General features: G+C 47.7%; 1 protein-coding gene across 1 annotated transcript in view; it reads left to right on the top strand.

Moving 5' to 3' along the window:
• Positions 1-3834: 3834 nt before the first annotated feature.
• The window catches only part of LOC142259334 (uncharacterized), a 527893-nt gene continuing 505279 nt past the window's right edge, over positions 3835-26448 (top strand). The window contains exons 1-2 of the mRNA XM_075331821.1: positions 3835-3936; positions 4670-4846. Coding sequence (XP_075187936.1) covers positions 3859-3936; positions 4670-4846 — 255 coding nt within the window. The 5' untranslated portion in view covers positions 3835-3858. The remainder of the gene's footprint in view (positions 3937-4669; positions 4847-26448) is intronic.

Raw genomic sequence — 26448 nt, 5'->3', positions numbered from 1 at the left:
TCGCCCCGCCGCTGCTCCCGCTTCACCGCTGTCCCCGCCGCTGTCTCCGATCGCCCCGCCGCTGCTCCCGCTTCACCGCTGTCCCCGCCGCTGCTCCCGATGCACCGCTGTCCCCGCCGCTGTCTCCGATCGCCCCGCCGCTGCTCCCGCTTCACCGCTGTCCCCGCCGCTGTCTCCGATCGCCCCGCCTCTGCTCCCGCTTCACCGCTGTCCCCGCTGCTGCTCCCGATGCACCGCTGTCCCCGCCGCTGTCTCCGATCGCCCCGCCGCCGCTCCCGCTCCACCGCATGTGCTGCAAGCCACCCTCCCCCCACATGTGCTGCAAGCCACCCTCCCCCCACATGTGCTGCAAGCCAGCCACCCTCCCCCTACATGTGCTGCAAGCCAGCCACCCTCCCCCCACATGTGCTGCAAGCCAGCCACCCTCCCCCCACATATGCTGCAAGCCACCCTCCCCCTACATGTGCTGCAAGCCACCCTCCCCCTACATGTGTTGCAAGCCACCCTCCCCCTACATGTGCTGCAAGCCACCCTCCCCCCGGGGCCCCCCCTTCTCCATGTGCCATCTCTCTCTCCCATCAGACTCTGCCCCCCTCCCCGATCTGCTGCCTGCTCTCTCCCATTTTCCATCTACTGCCCCCTCTCACCCTCCTCGATCTGTTGCCTCCTTCATCTGCTGCCTCTTCTGTCTGCTGTGATCCTGCTGCCTAGATCCATCCTGTAAGGTAGGTATCCCCATCTCACCTCCCCCCCCCCATCCTCTGCCGCTCCTCCATCCGCTGCGCCATTTCCCATCCATCCGCTGCGCCATTTCCCATCATCCATCCGCTGCGCCCTTTCCCATCCTCTGCCGCTCCTCCACCCGCTGCGCCCTTTCCCATCTTCCATCCGCTGCGCCCTTTCTCATCTGCCGCCCCGCTCTCTCGCATCGCATTATCCAGCGCAGTTGCTCGCTTCCAGACTGCAGTGGATGATGCGATGCGAGACTCGTGCATTGCTCTCACGTTTGGCACTGGTCTTAGTGGCAGGCGCTCTTTTTTTTTTTTTTACTGATGTCTGTATTTTTTATTTCGCCAAACTAATTTTTTTTGTATGGGGGGGTCTAGTTTCCAAAATGGGATCACATGTGGGGGAGCTCCATTGTTTAGGCACCTCAGGGGGTCTCCAAATGAAACATGGCGTCTGCTAATAATTCCAATCAATTTTACTGTGAAATGGCGCTCCTTCTCTTCTGAGCCCCGCCGTACGCCCAAACAATTGATTTCCACCACATATGAGGTATCGTCGTACTCAATAGAAATTGCACAATACATTTTATGGTGCATTTTTTCCTGATACCCTTGTGGAAAAAAAAGCTACCTGTTTGAAAAAAGAATTTTGTGGTAAAAAAAAAGAATAAAATATTTTCACGGCTGAACATTACAAACGTTTGTGAAGCCTCCAGGAGTTCAAAGTGCTCACTAAACAGCTAGATAAATTCCATGAGGGTCTAGTTTCCAAAATGGGGTCAATTGTGGGGGAGCTCCATTGTTTAGGCACTTCAGGGGGGTCTCCAAACGCAACATGGCGTCCGCTAATAATTCCAACCAATTTTGCTGTGAAATGGCGCTCCTTGCCTTCCGAGTCCTGCCGTGCGCCCAAACATTTGATTTCCACCACATATGGGGTAGCTGCGTACTCAGGAGAAAATGCACAATACATTTTATGGTGCATTTTTTCCTGATACCCTTGTGATAAAAAAAGCTACCTGGTTGAAGCAACAGTTTTGTGGTAAAAAAAAATTTTTTTCTTTTCACGGCTCAACGTTATAAACTTCTGTGAAGCCCCCAGGGGTTCAAAGTGCACATCAAACATCTAGAAAAAATATTTGAGGGCTCTAGTTTCCAAAATGGGGTCATTTGTGGGGGAGCTCCATTGTTTAGGCACCTCAGGGAGTCTTCAAACCCGACATGGTGTCCGCTAATGAGTGCAGCTAATTTTGCACTCAAAAATTCAAATGGCGCTCCTTGCCTTCCGAGTCCTGCTGTGTGCCCAAACATTTGATTACCACCACATATGGAGTATCTGCGTACTCAGGAGAAAATGCACAATACATTTTATGGTGCATTTTTTCCTGATACCCTTGTGATAAAAAAAGCTACCTGGTTGAAGCAACAGTTTTGTGGTAAAAAAAATTTTTTTCTTTTCACAGCTCAACGTTATAAACTTCTGTGAAGCCCCTAGGGGTTCAAAGTGCACATCAAACATCTAGAAAAAATATTTGAGGGCTCTAGTTTCCAAAATGGGGTCACTTATGGGGGAGCTCCATTGTTTAGGCACCTCGGGGAGTCTTCAAACCCGACATGGCGTCCGCTAATGAGTGCAGCTAATTTTGCACTCAAAAATTCAAATGGCGCTCCTTGCCTTCCGAGTCCTGCTGTGTGCCCAAACATTTGATTACCACCACATATGGGGTATCTGCGTACTCAGGAGAAAATGCACAATACATTTTATGGTACATTTTTTCCTGATACCCTTGTGATAAAAAAAGCTACCTGGTTGAAGCAACAGTTTTGTGGTAAAAAAAATTTTTTTTCTTTTCACGGCTCAACGTTATAAACTTCTGTGAAGCCCCCAGGGGTTCAAAGTGCACATCAAACATCTAGAAAAAATATTTGAGGGCTCTAGTTTCCAAAATGGGGTCACTTATGGGGGAGCTCCATTGTTTAGGCACCTCAGGGAGTCTTCAAACCCGACATGGTGTCCGCTAATGAGTGCAGCTAATTTTGCACTCAAAAATTCAAATGGCGCTCCTTGCCTTCCGAGTCCTGCCATGTGCCCAAACATTTGATTTCCACCACATATGGGGTATCTGCGTACTCAGGAGAAAATGCACAATACATTTTATGATGCATTTTTCCTGATACCCTTGTGAAAATACTAATTTTTATGGCTAAAGTAACATTTTTGTGTTAAAAAAGTAAAATTTTCATTTTTTCGTCTACATTGCTTTGGTTGCTGTGAAGCTCCTAAAGGGTTAATAAACTTCTTGGATGTGGTTTTGAGCAGAGTGAGGGGTGCAGATTTTAGAATTGGGTCACTTTTGGGTATTTTCTGTCGCCTAGGTTTCTCAAATCACTCCAAATGTGATGTGGTACCTAAAAAATTTTTTTGGGTAAATTTTGTTGGAAAAATGAGAAATTGGTGATGAACTTTGAACCCTTCTAACTTCCTAACGGAAATTTTTTTTTTTCAAAAATTGTGCTGGTGTAAAGTAGACAAGTGGGAAATGTTATTTAGTAACTTTTTTGTGTGACATATCTCTCAGATTTATGGGCATAAAATTTCAAATTTTGAAAATTGCAAAATTTTCAAAATTTTTGCCAAATTTCCGAAATTTTCACAAATAAACGCAAAACATATCGGCCTAAATTTACCACTGACATGAAGTACAATATGTCACGAAAAAACAATCTCAGAATCGCCAGGATCCGTTGAAGTGTTCCAGAGTTATAACCTGTCAAAGTGACACTGGTCAAAATTGCAAAAAATGGCCGGGTCTTTAAGGTGAAAACAGGCTGGGGGCTGAAGGGGTTAAAGTCGAGCAATTTTAGGACCAGAGGAGAAAGTGTTGGAGTCGCCCGATCTGCTGCTCTGTCTCCTCCTCAGATCGGGGTCAGTCGGTGCTGGCAGAGAAGAGGGAAGACGACATCTGCACTGTTATATCTTCTCAGATAATTTCTCATTATTTTCAGTAATTTTTTGTGGTTTTCACTTTTGTTGATTTTCTTTCACATCATCTCATTCTCTTTACAATAAAGGATTTTCTCTTGTTTTCTTTTTCTAAATAGGAGATTTTTCCTGATTGACCCATTAAAGATGAATAAGGACAAAGACCAAATTATGGAGAAGATATTAAACCTGAGTCTGGAGATAATCTTCCATCTTACAGGAGAGGTGAGAGGTTCTGATGTCATCACATTACATCATTATCTATGGGAATAACCAAGGCTATGACCGGGGAGGTGAGAGGTTCTGATGTCATCACATTACATCATTATCTATGGCAATAACAGAGGATATGACCGGGGAGGTGAGAGGTTCTGATGTCATCACATTACATCATTATCTATGGCAATAACAGAGGATATGACCGGGGAGGTGAGAGGTTCTGATGTCATCACATTACATCATTATCTATGGGAATAACACAGGATATGACCGGGGAGGTGAGAGGCTCTGATGTCATCACATTACATCATTATCTATGGGGATAACAGAGGATATGACCGGGGAGGTGAGAGATTCTGATGTCATCACATTACATCATTATCTATGGGAATAATAGAGGATATGACCGGGAAGGTGAGAGGTTCTGATGTCATCACATTACATCATTATCTATGGGAATAACAGATGATATGACCGGGGAGGTGAGAGGCTCTGATGTCATCACATTACATCATTATCTATGGGAATAACAGAGGATATGACCGGGAAGGTGAGAGGCTCTGATGTCATCACATTACATCATTATCTATGGGGATAACAGAGGATATGACCGGGGAGGTGAGAGGCTCTGATGTCATCACATTACATCATTATCTATGGGAATAACAGAGGATATGACCGGGGAGGTGATGGACTCTGGAAATGTCTGTAGTGATATTATTAAGGTCTCCACACTCAGGATTACACAGTAGTGAAGACCTCTAGTGATCGCTGTCAGGCCTCTGTGTCTGAAGGACGGGGAGGAACCCTGAGCCCAATCCCGGGGCCTCCACCTCACCCCCGGATACATGAGGACATCAATGACCAGAAGATCCTAGAACTCACCAACAAGATGCTGGAGCTGCTGACTGGAGAGGTGACACTGCTGGGAATGCTGGGACATTATACAGGACGGCACTGGAGGATTCTGGGTGATGGCTGTATCATTGTGTTGTCAGGTTCCTATAAGGTGTCAGGACGTCACCGTCTATTTCTCCATGGAGGAGTGGGAGTATCTAGAAGGGCACAAGGAGCGGTACAAGGAGGTGATGATGGAGGAGCTCCAGCCCCGCACATCACCAGGTAATAGACAGGACTGAATACACCCGGCCTATAATTATCTGTATGTAATAATGATGTCCGTCCTGTCTGTGTCTCCTGCAGGTCTCTCCAGTACGAGGACGACCCCAGAGAGATGTCCCGCTCCTCCTCCTCCTCCACAGGATCCTCAGGTAGATGGAGATCTCCCCTATGAGGTGTAGACGGCTGTGACCTCCATGTGTTCAGTCTTGTTTTCTCCTCCAGTATTAGATGTTTATCAGGGCTGTATTTTGCCTTCGTGCTGCCCTAGGCACTTTAAGTGGTCGCGCCCCTTAGTGACAACGAAAACTGAGTTTTCGCACACGACATCTGTTTAAGGAAGATCTACTCTGTAAAACACTTTAAAAAGTGTCAATGAGAAATGAAGGGCACTAAGCCCCCCCCCCATGGGGATCACCACAGGCACATCAAAAAAATAGCATAAGTATAAAATATTCCCATCACACCGTCCCCACTTATATACTGTGACACTGCCCCTAATAAACTAAAACATCACACTGCCCTCACTTATAAACTACTGTATACTTACCACACCTTCCTCGATTATGAAATATGATCTGTACATTGTGAGGAGGGAGCAGCATGATGTGAGGACAATGTCCCATGCATGCTTCCCTCTCCTCACAATGTCCCATGCATGCTTTCCCCTCCTCACAATGTCCCATGCATGCTGCCCCCTCCTCACAATGTCCCATGCATGCTGCCCCCTCCTTACAATTACAATGTCCCATGCATGCTTCCCCCTCACAATGTTCCATGCATACTGCTCCATCCTCACAATGTCCCATGCATGCTGCCCCCTCCTCACAATGTCCCATGCATGCTGCCCCCTCGTCACAATGTCCCATGCATGCTGCCCCTCCTCACAATGTCCCATGCATGCTTCCCCCTCACAATGTCCCATGCATACTGCTCCATCCTCACAATGTCCCATGCATACTGCTCCCTCCTCACAATGTCCCATGCAGGCTTCCCCCTCACAATGTCCCATGCATGCTGCCCCCTCCTCACAATGTCCCATGCATGCTGCCCCCTCCTCACAATGTCCCATGCATGCTGCCCCCTCCTCACAATGTCCCATGCATGCTGCCCCCCCTCACAATGTCCCATGCATACTGCCCCCTCCTCACAATGTCCCATGCATACTGCCTCCTCACAGTGTCCCATGCATGCTGCTGCCTCCTCACAATGTCCCATGCATGCTGCCCCCTCCTCACAATGTCCCATGCATGCTGCCCCCTCCTCACAATGTCCCATGCATGCTGCCCCCTCCTCACAGTGTCCCATGCATGCTGCCCCCTCCTCACAGTGTCCCATGCATGCTGCCCCCTCCTCACAATGTCCCATGCATGCTGCCCCCTCCTCACAATGTCCCATGCATGCTGCCCCCTCCTCACAATGTCCCATGCATGCTGCCCCCTCCTCACAATGTCCCATGCATGCTGCCCCCCCCTCACAATGTCCCATGCATACTGCCCCCTCCTCACAATGTCCCATGCATACTGCCTCCTCCTCACAGTGTCCCATGCATGCTGCCGCCTCCTCACAATGTCCCATGCATGCTGCCCCCTCCTCACAATGTCCCATGCATGCTGCCCCTTCCTCACAGTGTCCCATGCATGCTGCCCCCTCCTCACAGTGTCCCATGCATGCTGCCCCCTCCTCACAGTGTCCCATGCATGCTGCCCCCTCCTCACAGTGTCCCATGCATGCTGCCCCCCTCCTCACAGTGTCCCATGCATGCTGCCCCCTCCTCACAATGTCCCATGCATGCTGCCCCTCTCCATGAGCTCCTGATGCTGCCTTCCTCTTTTCCATAATGACACCTCCATGTTGCCCCACTCATGCTAAGACCACCACACTAACGTTTATGCTGAGACACCCCCCTACACACACACTACTTCACTCTTGATATTGACTCCCCTACATTGCTCCACTCCATACTGATCCCACACATGCTGCCCCTTCTCCATAATGAGCTCCCAATGCTGCCCCCCTCTTATTCTGAGTCCTTACACTCCCCCCACTCAATCGATTTTGTCATTGCACTATCCCTCAACCCTTGTCCTCTGTCTCTAGCATTAGCCCCTCTCTCCCCCAGCATCAGCCTCTATCTTCCCTAGCATCAAACCAACTCACAAAAAGATCAGATAACAAGGGTGGTATAAGAAAGAATCTTTATTTAAGAGTAAAAATGTACAAAGAAGAAAAGAGGTGGTGTAGTAACAGGGAGGATACATAAGATGGCATACCAGAGCAGCTGGGAGCAAAAAAAGTGTGTGCAACGTTATAAGGGAGCCACAATGAAAACCTTATAGAGAATAGAAGGAAAGCCAGCATATATTACTGAATGATATTCAGGCGGAATCCCAAGACAAAGTGATACAAAGAAGGCATCATGTTGTGGCAACCAAGTATTAGAGATAAACACGCATACTCACAGCTGGAATCGCGCCAAGTCCCATCCGACGCGCGTTTCAGCGATAGCCTTCGTCAGGGAGGGGGGGCGTACTACACCCCCTCTTTTCTTCTTTGTACATTTTTACTCTTAAATAAAGATTCTTTCTTATACCACTCTTGTTATCTGATCTTTTTGTGAGTTGGTTTGTATGTCTTCATAGATCAGAATATCCATTATATTTATGAATAAGTGGGTGGTGACATGTTTTCCTTGTGCTAGGAGACCACCTTACTATATTTAATTCCCACAATATTCATATTATACCAAGGCTGACTTTTGGTGTTTTTTTTTTCTTCCCTAGCATCAGCCTCTCTCCCCCAGCCTCCCCAAGTATCAGCCTCTATCTTCCCTTAGCATCAGCCTCTCTTCCCCAGTCTCAGCCTCTGACTCCCCCCAGCCTCAGCCTGCCCCAGTCTCCGCCTCAGCCTCCCCCTAGTCTCAGCCTCAGCCTCCCTCCCGCCTCCCCCAGTCTCAGCCTCCCTCCCGCCTCCCCCAGTCTCAGCCTCAGCCTCCCTCCCGCCTCCCCCAGTCTCAGCCTCCCTCTCGCCTCCCCCCAGTCTCAGCCTCCCTCCCGCCTCCCCCCAGTCTCAGCCTCCCTCCAGCCTGCCCCCAGTCTCAGCTTCCCTCCAGCCTCCCTCCAGCCTCCCCCCAGTCTCAGCCTCCCTCCAGCCTCCGCCTCTGCCTCCCTCCAGCCTACCTCCAGTCTCTGCCTCCCTCCAGCCTACCTCCAGTCTCAGCCTCTGCCTCCCTCCAGCCTCCCCCCAGTCTCAGCCGCTGCCTCCCCCCAGTCTCAGCCTGCCTCCCCCCAGTCTCAGCCTCTGCCTCCCTCCAGCCTCCCCTCAGTCTCAGCCTCTGCCTCCCTCCCCCCAGTATCAGCCTCTGCCTCCCTCCCCCCAGTATCAGCCTCTGCCTCCCTCCAGTATCAGCCTCTGCCTCCCTCCAGCCTCCCCCAGTATCAGCCTCTGCCTCCCTCCAGCCTCCCTCCGGTATCTGCCTCCCTCCAGTCTCAGCCTCTGCTTCCCTCTAGCCTCCCCCCAGTCTCAGCCTCTGCCTCCCCCCAGTCTCAGCCTGCCTCCTCCCAGTCTCAGCCTCTGCCTCTGCCTCCCTCCCCCCAGTATCAGCCTCTGCCTCCCTCCCCCCAGTATCAGCCTCTGCCTCCCTCCAGTATCATCCTCTGCCTCCCTCCAGTATCAGCCTCTGCCTCCCTCCAGCCTCCCCCCGATATCAGCCTCTGCCTCCCTCCAGCCTCCCCCCGGTATCAGCCTCTGCCTCCCTCCAGCCTCCCCCCGGTATCAGCCTCTGCCTCCCTCCAGCCTCCCCCCAGTGTCAGCCTCTGCCTCCCTCCAGCCTCCCCCCAGTATCAGCCTCTGCCTCCCTCCAGCCTCCCCCCAGTATCAGCCTCTGCCTCCCCCCAGTATCAGCCTCTGCCTCCCCCCCGCATGCACAGATCTCCGGTCTGCATTAGAGACACCCTCTTGCTCCTTTATGAATCTTCAGCTCTGCGAGCACTTACTTGATCCAGTGCCCGCCGCCATCTTCCTGGCTCACGTGAGTATCCTCTTCTGATATCGGCTTCTATCGCGTCGTCCTCCGCGGTGTCTTGCTGTGAACTCTGCATGTGACGTCCACACAGCAGAGGAAGGAGCTGATTGGCGCGCACCTGTGACCCCGGAAGTGCAGGCGCCGGCAGTTCCGGGGTCAATCAGCTCCCTGTGCTCGGCGGCCGCAGTTTGTTTGTATTCGCGTCTTAATTGACGTGGACACAAATAAATGGATGTGCGCCTCTCCCCCCCTTCCCCCTCTGAAAAAAAAGAAAAAAAATGTAAAAAAAAAAAATTTTTTTTTTGCTGCCTGAAGGTGCCGCCCCCCACAACCTGCCGCCCCAGGCACTGGACCACGGGTGCCTAATGGTAAATACAGCCCTGATGTTTATACTTGTGTAATGAGAGCAGTGGAGATGTCCGGATCTTGTCTCCATTATTCCTGGGGACTTGTACAATATTTTGTTTTGCAGCTTTTGGATCCTGATAAAGATCTGAGCAATATTAATTCTCCAGAGAGAAATGTGAGGGGCGATCAGCGGAGTAACGAGGAGAATCCTACAGATCACCGCCCCGGTGAGTACAGACCACCCAATAACACACACAAGTCACACATTCCTATTTTCTTCTCTTTATTGTCTCAGTTTCTCCAGCGGTATATTAACCCTTCATGTAAAATACACATGAAATGTGAATGAATCTGTGATCCCGGTGCAGGTGATAACACGGGATGTGCAGTTATGTTATAGAGGAGAAATACAGCTGGACATGAATTCTGCCGATGTGAGCGAGGACGAGCTCCAGCTCTTTCCTATTATCCGCTGTCAGGGCTGATGAGGGGTTTCACCATTTTAGGGACTAAGAATCCATTCTCTCCTATTACATTGATGTCAGTGTGTGACAGATACAGAACATGGAGACATAAACCCAAATAACAGGATCGGATGGAGATTACTGCTCTGAGGGTCGGTAATGCTGCTCACCAGGGAGGAGGAAGAGACAGAGATGGCCGAGCGTTATTATCACATAACAATATCATGGTTACATGAAAGACGAGCGTCACCTCTTATATATAACCCATTGTGTCCTGATAGGATGTCCGGGGTCTAGCAATTTAATCCTGATATTGGGGGGTGGGATTCTTGAGCGATTCTTCTACTGACGTCATTTCATCAGTGAATGTGCAGGAGACAAGTCTAATAATAGGAGAAAGGATAAAGTATTTCTAGAGTCTGATCTGATTTTCTTTTAGGAGAGAAAATGTTCAGATTTATTTTCTTTTTAATCACAAGATGCTAAAATGTAACAAATCTCTCCTTGGTTGCTCATTTCTGTTGCTGACTCCTCCATCTTATAGAGGATTTATGGAGGGAAAGGGGCTGCAGAGCGGTATTCTGTAAGAACTGATTGTTCCTGCACTGGCTCGCCTCCTCTGTTTGCAGCGCCCGGATCCTCCCACTCTGCAGCCACTTTCCTTCTATAATCTGCTCCATGCCTTGGGTGGTCGGAGCCGGCGGTCGGTGCAGTGACTTCTGGAGGATTTTCCTGGGCTGTTTCCAGTGTTGTACCTGCTATCACAACTTGCTGCGGTGAGCGCTGTAGACAATATTTTGGTTTCTGTGCTCGGCCAATTCACACATAGAGCGCTGTCCTCTGTCCTTTTCTTTTAATAGAGTATTTAGACATTCAATTTTATGGCATCATAAAGTATAATTCCTCTTATGTCGCCTTATACCGTGGGTACGGAAAGAATTCAGACCCCTTTAAATTTTTCACTCTTTGTGTCATTGCAGCCATTTGGTAAATTCAAAAAAAGTTCATTTTTTTCTCATTAATGTACACTCTGCACCCCATCCCCCATCTTGACAGTAAAAAAACAGAAATGTAGAATTTTTTTTGCAAATTTATTAAACAAGAAAAACTGAGATGCAGTCATATGAAAAAGTTTGGGCACCCCTATTAATGTTAACCTTTTTTTCTTTATAACAATTTGGTTTTTTGCAACAGCTATTTCAGTTTCATATATCTAATAAATGATGGACTGAGTAATATTTCCAGATTGAAATGAGGTTTATTGTGCTAACAGAAAATGTGCAATCCGCATTTAAACAAAATTTGACCGGTGCAAAAGTATGGGCACCCTTATCAATTTCTTGATTTGAACACTCCTAACTACTTTTTTCTGACTTAGAAAAAGAAAAAAAGGGAGCCAGCACGATCTGAAATTGGCATGCATCATATAAAAAGTGGAAATTCACAGATTTATTCCAACTGAACTATAATAAAAAAATGAGATTTTTAGCAAATAATTGATCAATTTTTTGAGCCACCCAATTTTTTCTGACTTACTAAAGCACTAAATTGGTTTTGTAACCTCATTGAGCTTTGAACTTCATAGGCAGGTGTATCCAATCATGAGAAAAGGTATTTAAGGTGGCCACTTGCAAGTTGTTCTCCTATTTGAATCTCCTATGAAGAGTGGCATCATGGGCTCCTCAAAACAACTCTGAACAGCATCTGAAAACAAAGATTATTCAACATAGTTGTTCAGGGGAAGGATACAAAAGTTGTCTCAGAGATTTAAACTGTCAGTTTCCACTGTGAGGAACATAGTAAGGAAATGGAAGAACACAGGTACAGTTCTTGTTAAGCCCGGAAGTGGCAGGCCAAAAAAAATATCAGAAAGGCAGAGAAGAAGAATGGTGAGAACAGTCAAGGACAATCCACAGACCACCTCCAAAGACCTGCAGCATCATCTTGCTGCAGATGGTGTCAATGTGCATCGGTCAACAATACAGCGCACGTTGCACAAGGAGAAGTTCTATGGGAGAGTGATGCAAAAGAAGTCGTTTCTGCAAGCACGCCACAAACAGTCGCCTGAGGTATGCAAAAGCACATTTGGACAAGCCAGTTACATTTTGGAAGAAGGTCCTGTGGACTGATGAAACAAAGATTGAGTTGTTTGGTCATACAAAAAGGCGTTATGCATGGAGGCAAAAAAACACTGCATTCCATGAAAAGCACTTGCTATCCACCGTAAAATTTGGTGGAGGTTCCATCATGCTTTGGAGCTGTGTGGCCAATGCCGGCTCCGGGAATCTTGTTAAAGTTGAGGGTCGCATGGATTCAACTCAGTATCAGCAGATTCTTGACAATAATGTGCAAGAATCAGTGACGAAGTTGAAGTTACGCAGGGGATGGATATTTCAGCAAGACAATGATCCAAAACACCGCTCCAAATCTACTCAGGCATTCATGCAGAGGAACAATTACAATGTTCTGGAATGGCCATCCCAGGCACCAGACCTGAATATCATTGAACATCTGTGGGATGATTTGAAGCCGCTGTCCATGCTCGGCGACCATCAAACTTAACTGAACTGGAATTGTTTTGTAAACAGGAATGGTCAAATATACCTTCATCCAGGATCCAGGAACTCATTAAAAGCTACAGAAAGCGACTAGAGGCTGTTATTTTTGCAAAAGGATGATCTACAAAATATTAATGTCACTTTTATGTTGAGGTGCCCATACTTTTGCACCGGTCAAATTTTGTTTAAATGCCGATTGCACATTTTCAGTTAGTACAATAAACCTCATTTCAATCCAGAAATATTACTTAGTCCATCAGTTATTAGATATATGAAACTGAAATAGCAAAAACCCAAATTGTTATAAAGAAAAACGGTTAACATTAATAGGGGTGCCCAAACTTTTTCATATGACTGTATAACATAGTCATAAGTATTCAGACCATTTGGTCAGTATTAAGTTGTTGGTTTTTTTTAAACCTAATTTTTCTTTAATTTTTTTACTTTAATTGGGTTACAGAAAGACGAAAAGAGGGATTAGCAAATCAAAAATGCATATACCTGAACATAGTTGATGTAATACCAAAATAACCATTTTGTTCTTAAGATTTACCTCTGCCCCCTCATCATATTTAATCTATTTTATTTAACAACTCTCATTATCCTTTTTTTTGCCCCAGCACCTCCTCATTACAGTACCAAACAGAATAACTTGAACAGCTTAAACATACCCCCCACCCTCCCTCCCATGCAACACGGCCTATATTTTATTGTCATTTTTTTTTATTTGCCTAGGGTCCCTAACAGATCCCCCTTTTAATACCATTCAGTGGACACGAATGAGGACACTATTTGTTTTATTTCCTCTTCCGAACACACAGTGCTTATGAATTCTCTATATTTTCCAAAGAATTTATCCATCCTCTTGTCTTTACTTCTCTCTACCACCAACTTCTCCAGCATAGAAGCACTCTCCTTTCAAACTAGTACAGCCATGAGTCTTCATGAGAATGATGCAATAAGTTTTTCACCCCTGGATTTGGGAATCCTCTGCCATTCTTCCTTGCAGATCCTCTCCAGTTCCGTCAGGTTGGTTGGTGAACTTTGGGTGGACAGCCATTTTCAGGTCTCTCCAGAGATTCTCAATTGGGTTTATATCAGGGCTCTGGCTGGGCCGGTCAAGAATGGTTACAGAGTTGTTCTGAAGCCGCTCCTTTGTTATTTTAGCTGTGTGCTTAGGGTCATTGTCTTGTTGGAAGGTGGACCTTTGGCCAAGTCTGAGGTCCAGAGCACTCTGGAGGAGGTTTTCTTCCAGGATATCTCTGTACTTGACTGCATTCATCTTTCCTTCAATTGCAATCAGTCATCCCGTCCCTGCAGCTGAAAAACACCCCATAGCATGATGCTGCCACCACCATGTTTCACTGTTGGTTTGTATTGTGCAGGTGATGAGCAGTGTATGGTTTTCCCCACACATACCACTTAGAATTATCACCAAAAAGTTCTATCTTCGTCTCATCAGACCAGAGAATCTTATTTCTCATAGTCTGGAGTTCTTCATGTGTTTTTTTTGCAAACTCTATACGGGCCTTCATATGTTTTGCACTGAGAAGAGGCTTCCGTTGGGCTATTCTGCCATAAACGCCTGACTGGTGGAGTACTTCAATGATAGTTGACTTTGTGGAACTTTCTCCCATCTCCCTACTGCATCTCTGGAGCTCAGTCACAGTGATCTTGGGGTTCTTCTTTACCTCTCTCACCAAGCCTCTTCTCCCACGATTGCTCAGTTTGGCTGGACGGCCAGCTCTAGGAAGAGTTCTGGTGGTCCCAAACTTCTTCCATTTCAGGATTATGGAGGCCGATGTGCTCTTGAGTACAGCAGACATTCTTTTGTAACCTTGGCCAGATCTGTGCCTTGCCATAATTCTGTCTCTGAGCTCCTTGGGCAGTTCCTTTTGACCTCATGATTCTCATTTGGTGTGACATGTACTGTGAGCAGTGAGGTCTTATATAGACAGGTTTGTGATTTTCCAAATCAAGTCCAATCAGTTTAATTAAACACAGCTGGGTTCCAATGAAGGAGTAGAACTATCTCAAGGAGGATCACAAGGAAATGGACAGCATGTGACTTCAATATGAGTGTCTGAGCAAAGGGTCTGAATACTTATGACCATGTGATATTTCAGTTTTTCTTGTTTAATAAATTTGAAAACATTTCTACAGTTGTTTTGTTTTTCTGTGAAGATGGGGGATGAGGTGCAGAGTGTACATTACTAAGAAAAAAATGAACTTTTTCTGAATTTACCAAATGGGTGCAATGAAACAAAGAGTGAAAAATTTAAAGAGGTCTGAATACTTTCCGTATCCACTGTATAAGGCAGCCATGAACTCTGTCCTTGTGATGCTAGGTTTGACATTCTTAATGTAATCAATATTATTAACTAATTTCTATGTGATTTCTTTTTGGAGTTGTAGAAGAGTTGTCTTGATTATAAAATGATCACTATCTGGGCAGCACAATGATGCTTCAGTCAGGGGCCTGAGAATTACCATTGAAACTAAGTTTTAAGATTATAATGTTTAAAATGTACAAAATCTGTTTTATTCTTTTGACAGATGATTGTGGTATTATTCAGAATACATCTGAAGAGCAAATCATTATCCCAGATAAAATCTCAGCCCTTCACACCCGAGATCTGTCATCTGATGCTTCTAAACAATCTCCTGATTCACCACAAAATATTCATCAAAATAAAAGACACACAAGGTGCGGTCAACAACAAAGAGCTCACACAGGGGAGAAGCCTTATTCATGTTCAGAATGTGGGAAATGTTTTACATGGAAATCACAACTTGTTTTACATCTAAAAATACACACGGGGGAGAAGCCATTTTCATGCCCAGAATGTCGGAAATGTTTTATTCGGAAATTACAACTTGATATACATTTAAAAACTCACACCGGGGAGAAGCCATTTTCTTGTTCAGAATGTGGGAAATCTTTTATTCGGAAATCACAGCTTGGTGTGCATACAAAAACTCACACAGGGGAGAAGCCATTTTCATGTTCAGAATGTGGGAAATGTTTTACTTGGAAATCAAAGCTTCTTGCACATCTAAAAACTCATACAGGGGAGAAGCCATTTTCCTGCCAAGAATGTGGGAAATGTTTTATTCTGAAATCACAGTTGGTTGTACATCTAAAAGCTCACATGGGGGAAAAGCCATTTTCTTGTTCCGAATGTGGGAAATGTTTTATTTGGAAATCACAGCTTAATGTCCATATAAAAACTCACACGGGAGAGAAGCCATTTTCATGTTCAGAATGTGGGAAATGTTTTACTTGGAAATCACAGCTTATTGCACATCTAAAATTTCACACAGGGGAGAAGCCATTTTCATGCCAAGAATGTGGGAAATGTTTTATTCTGAATTACCAGCTTGTTCTACATCTAAAAACCCACACGGGGGAGAAGCCATTTTCTTGTTCAGTATGTCGGAAATGTTATACTTCAAAATCACAGCTTAATGTGCATATAAAAACTCACATAGGAGAGAACCCATTTTCATGTTCAGAATGTGGGAAATGTTTTACTTGGAAATCACAGCTTCTTAGACATCTAAAATCTCACATAGGGGAGAAGCCATTTTTATGCCCAGAATGTGGGAAATGTTTTATTCGGAAATCCCAGCTTGATGTGCATCTAAAAACTCATACGGGAGAGAAGCCATTTTCTTGTTCAGATTGTGGGAAATGTTTTAGTCAGAAGTCACACCTTGATCTGCATATAAAAACTCACACAGGGGAGAAGCCATTTTCTTGTTCAGAATGTGGGAAATGTTTTATTCGGAAATCACAGCTTGTTGTACATCTAAAAGCTCACACAGGGCAGATGCTGCATTCATGTAATCAATGTGGAAAGTGTTTTACCAAAAAGTCAGCTCTAATATCACATGGGATAATTCACAAAGGAAAACCATTGTCATGCTCAGAATGTGGGAAATGTTTTATTCAGAAATCATACTTTGATGACCATATGAAAACTCACACGGGGGAGAAGCCATTTTCATGTTCAGATTGTGGGAAATGTTTTATTCGGAAATCACATCTTGATAGGCATATAAAAGCTCACACAGGAGAGAAGCCATTTTATTGTCCAGAATGTGGGCTATGTTTTATTTGGAAATCACAGCTTGATGTGCATATAAAAATTCACACGGGGGAAAAGTCATTTTCTTGTCCAGAATGTGGGAAAGGTTTTATTCGAAAATCACACCTTGATGGGCATATAAAAAGTCACACGGGGGAGAAGCCATTTTCATGTTTAGAATGTGAGAAATGTTTTATTCGAAAATCACAGCTTGATGGGCATATAAAAACTCACACAGGGGAGAAGCCATTTTCATGTTCAGATTGTGGAAAAGGTTTTATTCACAAATACACTTTTGTTAGACACAGGAGAATTCACACAAGGTAGAAGACATTTTTTATGTTTAGAATGTGGGAAATATAGCAGTAAATCAGCTGTGGCTGAATAGGTTAGCATTCACACAGTAGAGAAGCCGTATTCATGTTCAGAATTTGGGAAATGTTTTACCCAGAAATTAAATCTTGTCAGACATCAAAGAATTCACACATGGTAGAAGCCAGTTTTATGTTCGGTATGTGGAAAGTGTTATCATCAAAAGATACATCTGACTGCACATCAAAAACTCACACAGAAAAAACATGTGCATAACTTAAATCTTTTTAGATATCGCAAAACTAGCAATAAGAAAGCAAACATTTTTTAAACTGTTTCAGTCAAATACTCCAAAGGACGACATCTAAAGGGAGTCTGTATTTTCTGCCTGTGTTTTTTTCCCCCATTCCAAAAACTGATAAGTAATGTAGATTATGAGCCCCAATGGGGACAGTGGTGATAATGTCTGTAAAGCTGCAGAATTAATGTCACTATATGTGAGTAAAATAAATAAACTTATGCCTGAAGAAGGCTGTCTTACAGCAAAATGGATTGCTTTGTATTTTAGAGTATCGCTAATGTCACCCCTGTACTAATACAACACAAGTGAAAGGTAGACACACAGGGAGGAAAAGGATATAACACAAACTCCATGGCTGCAGCCAGACTCCAAGGCAGCAGATGGATGGGCTCAGGTCAGACCCTCTGCAGCTCCTTCCACCAAGATGGCCAGAATAGGATGAATTCTATCAACAGCAATAATTGCTGGGAAAAGCCACTACTTAAAAGTGAGGGGTGTGGTAACTAAGCAGCTGCACCTGACAAGGACTGCTGGAAAGCTACTGGGAACAAAACTGACTTTAACCCTTCATACACGAAAGGAAATATTTAATATTAAGAGTCTCCCAACAGAATGACACTCAGGCCCTGAACCTGTCACAGGTTAGTATATGCAGAGAGACCACCGTGACCGTACCCCCCCCCCTTTAATGAGGGGCCTCAAGACCCAATATTATCCAGAAAACACCTGCGGATTCAATGGTCCAACCTAGTGTTCAGATCTAATATGAAATGACATCCAAGGTGACCAGTAACACACACTTGTGATGATGGTAATGACGTGGGTTCTTGAGACACCACAGATCTCCAGAGTGATAACCTGTGAACAACATTATGTGTATTTAGTAATGGAGGGAGCACCATCCAAACGGCCAAAGGGTTAACGATATCTACTACCCGGTTCGGACCCAGGAACCTTGCGTCAAAATCCCCAGATGCAGCCCTCCACTTGGTGTTGTTAGTTAACAACTAGACAGTCATTCACATACAGGTCCGGACCGGGACATTTATTACTATGCATGCCTACTTTTGGAATAGATAACCTCTCAGAAGGACTGACAACAGAGGATCCACCACTTGGCTGCACAATCTTACACTCAGAAACTGCTCCCTTCGACTACCTTTCCCAGGGGGATACCGAGGTCTGATGTTACCCCGAGGAGTAGGATGGTGAACACTGCTTCCCTCCGGTAGTGCAACAGACACTTGAGCTGGAAAAACTGGTGTTAATGAGGAAATATACAAGCTCTGGTCACCTCCCTCCAGATGACCAGGGGAATGTTTTTCTTAGGCATCTTTCACACGTCCGTAAAAATCACGCACGTTTTTCACGGACATGTCAAAGGTGCGTATTGCCCTTGGTGTGTCGTGTGTATGGCACACGTGTGTTCTCCGTGATAACACACGGAGAACGGGAACTTTCTACTCACATGTCCCTGGCGTCGCTGTCCGTGGTGCTGATCTTCGGCCTCCGGTCCTGCCGACCCCCTGTTGCTGCTGCTTCCGGCCGCAGTGAAGTGAATATACAATGAACATAATGAGCGACGGTCGGCAACAAGTGACAGCAGCGGCAGAGACAGCAGGGCAGGAGAAGGTAAGTAAAGGATTGTTTTTTTTCTCACAGACACATGTCTTTTCTCCGGTGCGTGTCACACGGAACACATGCGTGTGGTCCATTTGCATTACATGTGACACGTTTGCGTTCCCTGTGACACCCGTGATGCCAGAGAGAAAACAGACATGTTGCCGTGAGAAACACCCGGACACACGTAAGTACGGAATGGACACACGTTCCGTGCGACAATACTTACGTGTGTCCAAAACCATAGGAATCCATATGTCTATGTGTGTACGTGTCTCTGGTACATGAGAAAACTGCCAAACACGTACCGGAGGCACGTACGTGTGAAAGAGGCCTTAGAAAGTGGGATGACGGTATGTAAAGGGAAGTGTCTCAGAATAATATCATTTTGTATATAGATAGTGTTACGTCCGGGTGGTGGAAGCACTGGACCGTACACCGATGTCCCCTGAGGAGGCAGCCAGGCCGGTCACCCCGCCAGAGGGTCCTGATGCACGGCAGCCGAAGCACTATAGGTAGCTGGACAGTCCGTAGAGGAGCAGGAAAGGTGGATGATGCTGAACCCACGGAGTTCTGGACGGTAGTCCGGGTGATGAGGCTCAGGGTCCGAGGCCGGGTTGTAGGGTCAGGCGGGATCCGGAACCTGCTGAGCGATGGAACGGGTCACCGAACGGAGCCAGGGACTGGAGACTGGCGGAGCTGCAGAGGTGGTGGGGCATCCGCCGAAGTCACCGTCAGGGTCCAGGGATGGACTTGGTTCGGAGCGACTGGCGTGGCAGGACAGGCTCTACGAGACAGGACAGGGTTAATGCAAGGCAAAGCACAGGACAAAGCAATACGGGGACCTGAACACTAGCTTGCTAAACACGTAGAACAGGCCCCGCCCACCAGGAAAGAGAAACCTTATATACCCTGTACCTGTCTATGCAATATCCTGTTTCTGGGTGCTGGCCCTTTAAGAAAGGGTCAATGACCACGCGCGCGCCCTAATGCGCATGCGCGAGGCACGTGTGCCAGAAGCCAGTCCAGGAAGCGGTGAGGAGGAAGCAGGAGCGCCCGGCTGGGAGTCCCACGTCGCAGAGGAGCGCCGGGAGCGGGGAGCTGGACGCATGGAGGCCGGGACCGGAGTGGTGAGCAGGGGACGCCGCCGGGGAGCGGGCCACGGGGACCGGAGAACGGGACCAGGGGATCGGGAAGCGTGACAGTACCCCCTCCCCCACGCCCCCCCCCGCAAGCGGGACAGGAAGGCACGAATCAGAGGAGTGCCAACATTCTCCCGGGGCTCCCAGGACCTATCCTCGGGACCATAACCCGCCCAGTCTACCAGGAAGTATTGCCGACCTCGCACGGTCTTCATGGCCACGATATCCCTTACCGCATAGACGTCATCGTCAGCAATAGGAGGGGGAGCAGTACCGACCTCAGCGGAGAAGGGACCAAGGACAACAGGCTTGAGCAAGGAGACATGGAAGGAGTTGGGTATCCGCATCGTGGCCGGAAGCTGCAGCTTGTAGGAGACTGCATTGATCTTGCTGATGATCTTAAACGGCCCGATGTAGTGAGGACCCAACTTGTATGAGGGTAACTTCAATCGGACATATCTGGATGCAAGCCAGACCAGATCACCTGGGGAGAAACACGGGGGGTCCAGGCGCCTCTTGTCCGCATGTCTCTTCATCCGTAATGAAGCACGTTCTAGGGACGACTTGACAGAGTTCCATATGGCTGAAAAGTCCCGAACCAGAGCATCTGCTGCGGGGACATCGGAAGCCGAGGATACTGGCAACGGGACAGAAGGCTGCAGTCCATAAACGATCTGAAAGGGAGAGCTGGAGGTGGACTCACTGATGTGCTGGTTATGGGAGAACTCAGCCCAAGGTAGGAGCGTGGACCAATCGTCATGATGGATGTTGACGTAGTGGCGCAGGAAGGAGGTCAGGATCTGATTGACCCGTTCCACTTGGCCATTCGACTGAGGATGGTAGGCCGAAGAAAAGTCCAAGGACACTCCCAGATGTTTGCAGAGAGCCCTCCAGAAGCGCGAGGTAAACTGAGTTCCTCTGTCAGACACAATGTGTGCGGGGAAGCCATGCAATCGGAATATGTGCTGTATGAAGGAGTCAGCTAGCTCCTGGGCAGAGGGCAGCCCTGCCATGGGAACGAAGTGGGCCATCTTTGAGAAGCGATCCACCACAACCCATATGACCGTGTGTCCGGAGGATAAGGGTAAGTCCGTAATGAAGTCCATTGCGATATGTTGCCACGGAACGGAAGGAATGGGCAAAGGCAGAAGACGTCCATAGGGTAGGTGCTTGGGTGTCTTGTTCCGGGCACAGGATGGACAGGCTGAGACGAAGGTTGCGACGTCTTTACGGAGGGACGGCCACCAGTAGTGACGGACAATCGTACTCCAAGTCTTCTTCTGACCAGCATGGCCGGCGATCTTAGAAGCATGGCCCCAGTGCAGGACTCTCTGTCTGTCAGTATCTGAGACATAGGTTTTCCCAGGGGGTATCTGCGTTAGAGCGACAGGAGTCACCGGAATGACTTTACTGGGGCTGATGATGGGCTGGAACGTCTCCTCCTCCAGCTCAATGGGCACGAAGGACCTGGACAAAGCGTCTGCCCGCACGTTCTTCTCCGCAGGCCGAAAATGGAGTTGGAAATCAAATCGAGCAAAGAACAGGGACCAGCGGGCTTGTTGTGGATTCAGTCTTTGGGCAGACCGCAGGTACTCCAGATTCTTGTGGTCCGTATATATGATTACAGGGTATACAGCTCCCTCCAAGAGGTAGCGCCATTCCTCCAAGGCCAGCTTCACGGCCAGTAGCTCCCTATCCCCAATGGTGTAATTGCGTTCAGGTGCCGAAAAGCTCTTGGAGAAGAATCCACAAGTGACCATCTTTCCGGAGGGGGAGTTCTGCATCAACACTGCCCCGGCCCCTGAGGAGGAGGCATCCACCTCTAAGGTGAACTGTCGGTTCAACGGTTCAATTCAGGGCGATGGAGAACCGGGGAAGAAGCAAACGCCTGTTTCAAGGAGCAGAACGCGGCATCGGTCGCCGGGGACCAGTCCTTAGGATTAGCTCCTTTCTTAGTCAAGGCAGAGAGAGGTGCAGTCAAGGCAGAGAAATGCGGGATGAATTGACGGTAGTAATTCGCAAAGCCGAGAAAGCGTTGGATAGCCTTCAGTCCGGAAGGAGGAGGCCAGTTGATGATGGCAGACACTTTCTCTGGGTCCATCTGCAGGCCAGTGTCCGAGATTACATAACCCAGGAAGGGAAGAGACGACTTTTCAAAGATGCATTTCTCGTACTTGGCGTACAGACGGTTCTCTCTAAGCCTCTGGAGAACTAGCTGCACGTTCTCTCGGTGGGTTTGTAGATCCGGAGAGAAGACCAGGATGTCGTCCAGATACACCACCACACAGACATAGAGGAGATCTCTGAACACGTCGTTCACCAGTTCTTGGAAGACTGCCGGAGCATTACACAGACCAAAGGGCATGACACAATACTCGTAGTGCCCATCCCGAGTGTTGAATGCGGTTTTCCATTCGTCTCCAGAGCGAATGCGAACCAGGTTATAGGCCCCACGGAGGTCCAACTTGGTGAATACACGGGCTCCTCGGAGCCGATCGAATAGTTCGGGGATAAGCGGCAGAGGGTATTTGTTCTTTACGGTGATCTGGTTTAATCCCCGGTAGTCAATGCAAGGGCGCAGGTCACCTTCCTTCTTTTTGACGAAGAAAAACCCTGCTCCGGCAGGGGACGAGGACCTCCGAATGAACCCCTTAGCTAGGCTCTCGGTGATATAGGCAGACATAGCTCGTGTTTCAGCAGAGGACAAGGGGTATATCCGTCCTCGAGGAGGCGTAGTTCCTGGCAGTAACTCGATGGCACAGTCGTAGGGACGATGAGGCGGTAGTACCTCTGACTCCTTTTTATCAAACACGTCCGTGAAGGACCAGTAGGCAGAAGGCAGTCCTGGTAGAGACTCTGGAACCGGAGGGCGTCGGACGGGCTGGATGGATTTCAGACATCTCTCGTGACACGAGGAGCCCCATCGGGTGATTTCACCTGTACTCCAGCTGACCGACGGTTCGTGTGTCCGTAACCATGGAAGTCCCAGCAGGATCTGATGAGACATGCGCGGGAGGACGTAGAAGGTGATCTTCTCGGTGTGCAGAGCACCGATCCGTACTCGCGCTGGCGTACGAGTTCCTGCTGCAAGGCCGCTAGTGCTTCGGCGGGATCCATGGCCTGTTCTAGCTGCTACGTCCGGGTGGTGGAAGCACTGGACCGTACACCGATGTCCCCTGAGGAGGCAGCCAGGCCGGTCACCCCGCCAGAGGGTCCTGATGCACGGCAGCCGAAGCACTATAGGTAGCTGGACAGTCCGTAGAGGAGCAGGAAAGGTGGATGATGCTGAACCCACGGAGTTCTGGACGGTAGTCCGGGTGACGAGGCTCAGGGTCCGAGGCCGGGTTGTAGGGTCAGGCGGGATCCGGAACCTGCTGAGCGATGGAACGGGTCACCGAACGGAGCCAGGGACTGGAGACTGGCGGAGCTGCAGAGGTGGTGGGGCATCCGCCGAAGTCACCGTCAGGGTCCAGGGATGGACTTGGTTCGGAGCGACTGGTGTGGCAGGACAGGCTCTACGAGACAGGACAGGGTTAATGCAAGGCAAAGCACAGGGCAAAGCAATACGGGGACCTGAACACTAGCTTGCTAAACACGTAGAACAGGCCCCGCCCACCAGGAAAGAGAAACCTTATATACCCTGTACCTGTCTATGCTATCCTGTTTCTGGGTGCTGGCCCTTTAAGAAAGGGTCAATGACCGCGCGCACGCCCTAATGCGCATGCGCGAGGCCCGTGTGCCAGAAGCCAGTCCAGGAAGCGGTGAGGAGGAAGCAGGAGCGCCCGGCTGGAAGTCCCACGTCGCAGAGGAGCGCCGGGAGCGGGGAGCTGGATGCATGGAGGCCGCAGGCAGGGACGAGGAGGCCGGGACCGGAGTGGTGAGCAGGGGACGCCGCCGGGGAGCGGGGAGCGGGCCACGGGGACCGGAGAACGGGACCAGGGGACCGGGAAGCGTGACAGATAGATGAATTCTATTAATTGTAGGATGGCGACTGGCTTCCTTGAAAATGTGCGGTATGTACCAAGAAAGTGGTGTGAACCTAGAGGTTCGTTCTGGCACTTGTAGTGCCATAGGTTTTGCTGAAGCGTTCACAGGGCCCAGGTTCACAGGTGGCTGGAGAGGTAGGTGGGTCTGGCCACATACATACCCCACCCAAGGGTGTGTATGACATGTGGCTGACAGGTCACATAATGTCAAATGGAGTTTTGTTTGTTTGGTACATGGTTCAGTGTGAGGAGGCTGTGTGTGAAGCCTCTGGGAAGAATCCTCAGTGTGGAGAGAGGATTGGAGAGTCCTGACCTGGACCGTGAGTAGAGGTTTGAAACCCCTGGAAGGAACCTTCTGAGGGAAGTGAAGGTTTATCAGCAAGGTAATAATGATAAAATATAACTTTTAATTATTCCATTAAAAACAGGGGAAAGAAACAAACAACATAAAAATGGTGATAAGCCTATACTGAATGTAATTGTTAGAAGCCGCAAGGTCAATCTGACCTGTACCAGTAAAGGCAAAAAGGCCCACTAAATCATAAAACAGTGCAGGGGCTCATGAAAGGGTGCCAATGATAACCCTAATAAATATGACATAAAATGGATAGATCTCACCGGTATAGCTTCATACTCTATTTTCAGGTGAAAGCAGGATCTCAGAGGGAGAGCCACTTATACATAGCTACCAAATGACCCCTCAAATGACGATCCAATGGTGGCGTACTCCAGTCTCTCTACGCGTTTCGTCACAAGGCACTCATCAGGGGAGCTTTTCTGGACATAAATAAAAAGTAACACACCTCTTGTGCAGAGGTAGACGCTAGACCAGAATGCAGAAATTCAAGGTTATAAATAGAGGCGGGAATTAACCATCGTTATCTCATTGGCTGTTCGGAGTCACGTGATCTTCGACACATAAGTGTCTACTGCGCATGCGCCCGCCGCGTGCATATAAAACATTATAACATGCAGAACATACAGTTCAAGGAGTGTATCAAATCAGGCGTGCAGATAAACGTAATGCACGCCTGATTTAAAAACTGTATGTGCCCAAATAATGCAATGTAGAAACGGGATCTGACGCGTGCGCATCCGACTCAAAAAGCGGGATATACAGCGCATGCGCGCCCGACTTGTAAACCTCCGCACAAGATGTTTCGTAGGCGGAGGGGACCATGCAAAAACATCACGTGAGGTGGTCACGTGGGTAAACAAACATCCCAGTAAAACGTCATATAGGGATGATAAAGATGCACACATTAATAACGCAGGCAATGTAAGTACAAAGGTCACGTGACATATAATGTTAATTAACCCCCAATGAAAAAGGGCAATAACAAAAATTAGGTCAATTCAAAACGGATAGCAGTAGTGTCCGCTGAAGACAAAACATTTTTGGCCTATATAGACCCAAAACAAAATTGGATCAAATTGGTGCTCATGGGTATTTATGACAAGTAAACCAGAGACAGGGGGAGGACAAAGATTAATGGAGATCAGAGGGAAGAAAAGTGTTAAATACAAAAAATGGATAACAACATCAGAGAAAGAGACAATAAAGGTGGGGACCAAGGACACTAAAAGAGGAAATATGAAGGGCCCTAAAACGTCAAACTTCTCTGAGCCCTATCTATACCCTACCTGACAACAGAGTTAACACATCCTAAAGTTTATAATGCCCCCGTTCCACGACGGCTCTCCCTAGCTGTCCTAATTCTGTCCCTAAATTAAAGGAAACAGCTATAGGTGAAGGTCTCATTGAGCCCTAATGGAGCCTGTGTCTTAAGTGTGAAAATCCATTTACTTTCTTTTGCAACACTCTCTGGTCCCAGTTGCCTCCACGTAAGCGGCGCTTCACGAGGTCTATCCCCATGAAGCTGAGACCAGAGACGTCGCCATTATGTGTGGAATTCATATGTGTCACCAATGGGGTGTCCCTCTTGTTGGCTATATCTCTGAGATGTTCGCCTACTCTTCTCCTCATCTTTCTGATGGTTTTACCAATGTATTCCAGGTTGCACGGGCACCTTGCTTGGTAAATAACCCCCTTAGAGCGACAGTTTATAAATGACCGTATGTCATATTGTCGTCCCGTAACGGAGCTATGAAAAGTTTTACCAACCAAGATGCGTGGACATGCAACACAACCAGAGCACCTGAAACAGGAAGGAATCCACGTCGTACAGGGAGGAGCAACAAAATGGCTGAGTACCAGACGATCTCCAATCGATCTCCCTCTCCTAAATGTACACAGGGGTCGAGGGCCGATTACATCACTAATGTCATCATCCCTCTGCAGCACAGACCAATGTTTGGTGAAAATTGACCTGATAGCTGAAGAACTGTTGGAAAAAGTAGTGATGAAGCGGGTAGATGGTTGTTCGGATTTGCGCGCAGATGGAACAAAGAGACTTGGTCTGTCTCTCAGGGTAGCCTCCTTAAAGGCTTTTTTGAGGACCCCATCCGGATAGCCTCTGTCCTTAAACTGACAGCTAAGATCCTTAGCCTGAATATTAAAGTCAATGGGATCCGAGCAATTGCATTTGATCT

Source organism: Anomaloglossus baeobatrachus, chromosome 1 (assembly GCF_048569485.1).
Source record: "Anomaloglossus baeobatrachus isolate aAnoBae1 chromosome 1, aAnoBae1.hap1, whole genome shotgun sequence".
Classification (NCBI taxonomy): domain Eukaryota; kingdom Metazoa; phylum Chordata; class Amphibia; order Anura; family Aromobatidae; genus Anomaloglossus; species Anomaloglossus baeobatrachus.
This window is presented reverse-complemented; position numbering and strand designations above follow the sequence as displayed.